The sequence below is a fragment of the Brassica napus genome, chromosome A2 (genome assembly GCF_020379485.1).
Source record: "Brassica napus cultivar Da-Ae chromosome A2, Da-Ae, whole genome shotgun sequence".
Lineage (NCBI taxonomy): Eukaryota > Viridiplantae > Streptophyta > Magnoliopsida > Brassicales > Brassicaceae > Brassica > Brassica napus.
The window spans coordinates 16,053,534-16,057,491 of record NC_063435.1 but is presented as its reverse complement, the minus strand read 5'-3'; the positions used below and the strand labels follow the sequence as shown (position 1 = coordinate 16,057,491).

The 3,958-nt window shown below is 34.7% G+C and overlaps 1 protein-coding gene across 1 annotated transcript; it reads left to right on the top strand.

Annotated features, from left to right (window-relative positions):
• Positions 1 to 2,119: 2,119 nt before the first annotated feature.
• LOC106436652 (pectinesterase inhibitor 9) lies at positions 2,120 to 3,419 on the top strand. The gene is made up of 2 exons (XM_048756718.1): positions 2,120 to 2,500; positions 2,761 to 3,419. Exons 1-2 carry the CDS (start codon positions 2,364 to 2,366, stop codon positions 3,242 to 3,244), a joined length of 621 nt encoding a protein of 206 aa, XP_048612675.1. The 5' UTR covers positions 2,120 to 2,363; the 3' UTR covers positions 3,245 to 3,419.
• The last annotated feature ends 539 nt before the right edge of the window (positions 3,420 to 3,958 follow it).

Genomic DNA, 3,958 nt, shown 5'->3' with positions numbered 1-3,958 from the left:
CAAAAATGCCCGACCCTGCGTGTACATGGGAAGAATGAAAAAACCACATGTACATTGTGTTAACATTATCGTGAGTTCACGAAGTCGCAGATGCTTAGTTATTTAGATAGAAAACCTGCAAGAAGTAAATATGTGTACGCAATCACTTTGATGTATAATACAAAATTAGGTGTACACATGTACAGTTTGAAAGTAATGTACACACGAACTTTTTATTTTGATTTTTTATTAATGAGTGTAATTTACGAAAATACCCTCATCTTCTTTCTTGGTCATTGTCGACCAGAAACCCTAATTTCCGCCTCTTTCACTTATTTTTCACGATTCTTTACATCTTTCACTAGTTTTTTTTTATGTATTTTGTCCAGATCTGATAGATTTCAATCCTAATTCATGGCTTTACATTTCAATCCTAATTCATGGTTTCAATCGTGGAAGAGGAGAGCTTCGACTTGGGAGGGTTTCAGGCGAGTTGACAAGTAGAGAATGCGACGAGATCGATGGAGAACGCGATGAGATCGATGGATGATAAACGCCGTTGAGCAACATATGGGCCGGAGATGAGCTAAGGATGATGCTTGGAGTTGTAGAGCACGATGGAGACAAGCACAAGGCATGGTTATTTTTTTTTAGATCTAGTTATTAAAAAATAAGATATGAGAAAGAATAAAATAATATTAGTTATGATTTAACTAGAGAGTAATTGAATTAGTTAGAAACCAGAGAAGATGTTAGAGAAAAGTGTCTTGGTAGAACAAACTGACCTATTGTGTTAATAAAAACATAAAACTGTCTTTTGAGTGTAATTGTTTCTATATATTTCTACAAAGTTACGCAATATGCTATTTTTTAATTCACCGCTAATTTCTGAAGCCGTTGTAGTGGATTTGACAATGCAATAACATACAATATTTAAAGGTAGTCTCCGACAGCTGTTCCCGTGTGAAGAAGAGACCTTAGCTTATACCTACTACACACCCAATAACTCGTTTGTATGACTTCCAAATACAAACCACCTCTTCGTTTTTACTTTTTAAAACTCTTAATATTTAGACTATAAATTGTGGTTCTGTCAAATATGAATCGTTTGTTCATATAAATTTACGATGAGAAAAATCTTACTGGTATATATCACAATTTGTAAACTTGGAAAAGTTTGACACTACATCACTTACGGAACTATGAAAGTGTTTACTCAAAAAGTAGATCTCGGGTAGTATCAGAGTTCTTGTCTGAAATATAAAGCTGATATTAGAAGCACTTAAATAAGATACGAAAAGATGATAAAACATTCAAAAGCTATTAAAGGACCAAAAAGAAGACATGTGACCACCATATCCCCTATTACATATATTTGTGGTAGAGAGATAGACATAATTATTCTATACTGTATTATATTTTTTAACTTCAGAGATGAGTTTTAGTTTGCTCTGAAATAGATTAGTAATGTATCCCTCAGTTATTCCTCATCGTTTGATTTTTAGAGTATATTGATGATACATTTTGTAAATGATCTTACTCCCGAGTCTGGCCTGGATACTAACAGGATGGTGTTATTCTCATTGAAGTATTGCAGTTGATAAGATGAAGAGGAAAAACATTTAGTGTTGCTATCTCAACTGGAAAAACATTACATGCGGAGCTTAAAGGTTAGTAAAGTGATGTTTGAGACAAAACTAATACAATTATATTACATGATGCGGTTGTGAAAGGTCAAAAAAGATATATTTATATACCCGAAAATATATACCCAAATATTCGAAATCTGATCCAAAACCTGAAAATACATAAATTTTTTACTTGAACACCAGAATTAGATTTCTGAAAATCAAAAAATTTACCCCAAAGTATATAAAAATTAATTTACTGAAATACTCAAATATATCTAATCTATATACAATAAGTTTAGAGCAGTTCGTGTATCCGATCAGATCTCAGATAGAACCTAAATCCAAACCAAGATATGCAGGTCTAAAGAAAGATGACCCAACATGTACTTTAGCATAGATCTAGACCCCTATCTGTATTATCGAGTCGGTTCCGGTTTGGATTTTCGGATGCAGATAAAATGTTCAGGCCTACGTATAACTTTATGGTACTACAAAATCAACAATAAATTGTATTACACTCAGTTTATGTCGAGATCGATTGATATTTTAGAATAAAAGTAATTTTCTATATTAAGAAAAAAATTAAAATCCTGATTAATATATTTTAATGGATCGTTTTTGTAAACACTATCTACAGAGAAAAACAATAGATGAGGCTCTCCTATAAATAAGAGTAGTCTATAAATAATACCACACACATGCCTTTAAAGTCTTAATCACTCCACACATTGAACGAAAAGCCCCACACACACAATGGAACCAAAGCTGACACATCTTTGCTATTGCCTTCTAGTTTTTCTTCCACTACTCTCTCAATCCGCCATAGCCAATCCTTCATCATCACCAAACCATAGCAACAATATCAACTTCATCGTATCCTCATGCCGCACCACGCGTTTTTTTTTTTTTTTTTTTTTTTTTTTTTTTTTCTAACCGAGTATCCTGGCCCCACCGAGGTGGTCCAGACTAGAGACTGAAGTGAGCAAGGACGCTGCCAGGGCGTCACCATGTGGCTCACCGTGTAACGGTCTTCGGTCTCGGATGCTGCAGCCCATATGTAAATTCCGCAGTGGCCAAGGCTCGAACCCAGGGGCGGGCACTCCAGCTGGAGCTCCTATACCACTAGACCAAAGCAACTTGGTTGCCGCACCACGCGTTACCCTACTCTCTGCGTCAAATGCCTCGCGGCTTTCGCCAGCAAAATCCGCTGTAACGAAAACCGGTTAGCTCAAACCGGTCTAGCCGTTACTTTAGTCCGGGTTCGGTCCACGACGGCCTACGTAGCTAAGCTGACTAAAGCAAGACGTGTCAAACGCAGAGAGTACTTAGCCGTGAAAGATTGTGTGGAGAATCTTGGAGATGGCTTAACGATGTTGGCTCAGTCGATGAGGGAAATGAAACGAGTGGGTCGATCCGGTCGTGGTCGGGAAGAATTCTTGTGGCGGCTGAGTAACGTTGAGACTTGGGTTAGCGCTGCTTTAACAGATGAGACAACGTGTCTTGATGGCTTTGATGGGAAGTTTATGGATGGTGTGGTGAAAATGGCGATTAGAAGACGAGTGGTGCATGTGGCTCGAGTTACTGGTAATGCATTGGCTCTTGTAAACCGGTTCGCGTCTCGTCATAAATCATAGATTCAAGTAAAAAAATCAAAAGAGTATTCGGTCCTTAATTACTTTTTGTCATATCTTCCTTTTTCTTCTGTTTCGCTTTTGTTTCTTTATGATAGTTTGTATTTATTTGTAGTCTTGCAATATTATGCTTTTGTCATGGTTTGAGTAGAGATAACGATTATATATGTTGAGTTTATGGAAAAAATGGCCACAAATTAAGAGTAGTTTTGTTTACTTCTCACAGAAAATATTTCGATATTTAAAATACCGTTTGCTAAAACATTTTGTTTCCAATGCTACAAAGTGAGTGGTAAAACGGTTATTTCATATCTAATATATCGCAATATGTCATTTCACTTAATACTTAATTTATACCACCATGCGAAAACATATCTGAAATTTTAAAAATTTCAAATAACATACATGTTATTTATTTTTTTCCTGAAATCATATACTAGTCGACACATCACACGCTACGTCATCTCATTTTGCCAACGAGAATACCACGTGTACAATTTTTTTATAAAAAAAGACAAAATAATTAATTTATAAAAAAAAGTTATTAGAAAATGTAAAATTTTATAAATTTATATTATTTAGTTAAATTAAAAAAAATAATAAAATATTAATCTTATACAAGCGGTATATTTGTAAATTTTATGATCCTATCACAATATCGTCCTTATAAGAATTATATATATATATATATATTGTAATGATTCAAATGCAATGCTA

Coding starts and splice junctions, on each gene's coding strand:
- LOC106436652 (XM_048756718.1), top strand. CDS start 2,364: ATGGAACCAAAGCTGACACATCTTTGCTATTGCCTTCTAGTTTTTCTT. Junction 2,501..2,760: donor ATCGTATCCTCATGCCGCAC/CACGCGTTTTTT, acceptor TGGTTGCCGCAC/CACGCGTTACCCTACTCTCT.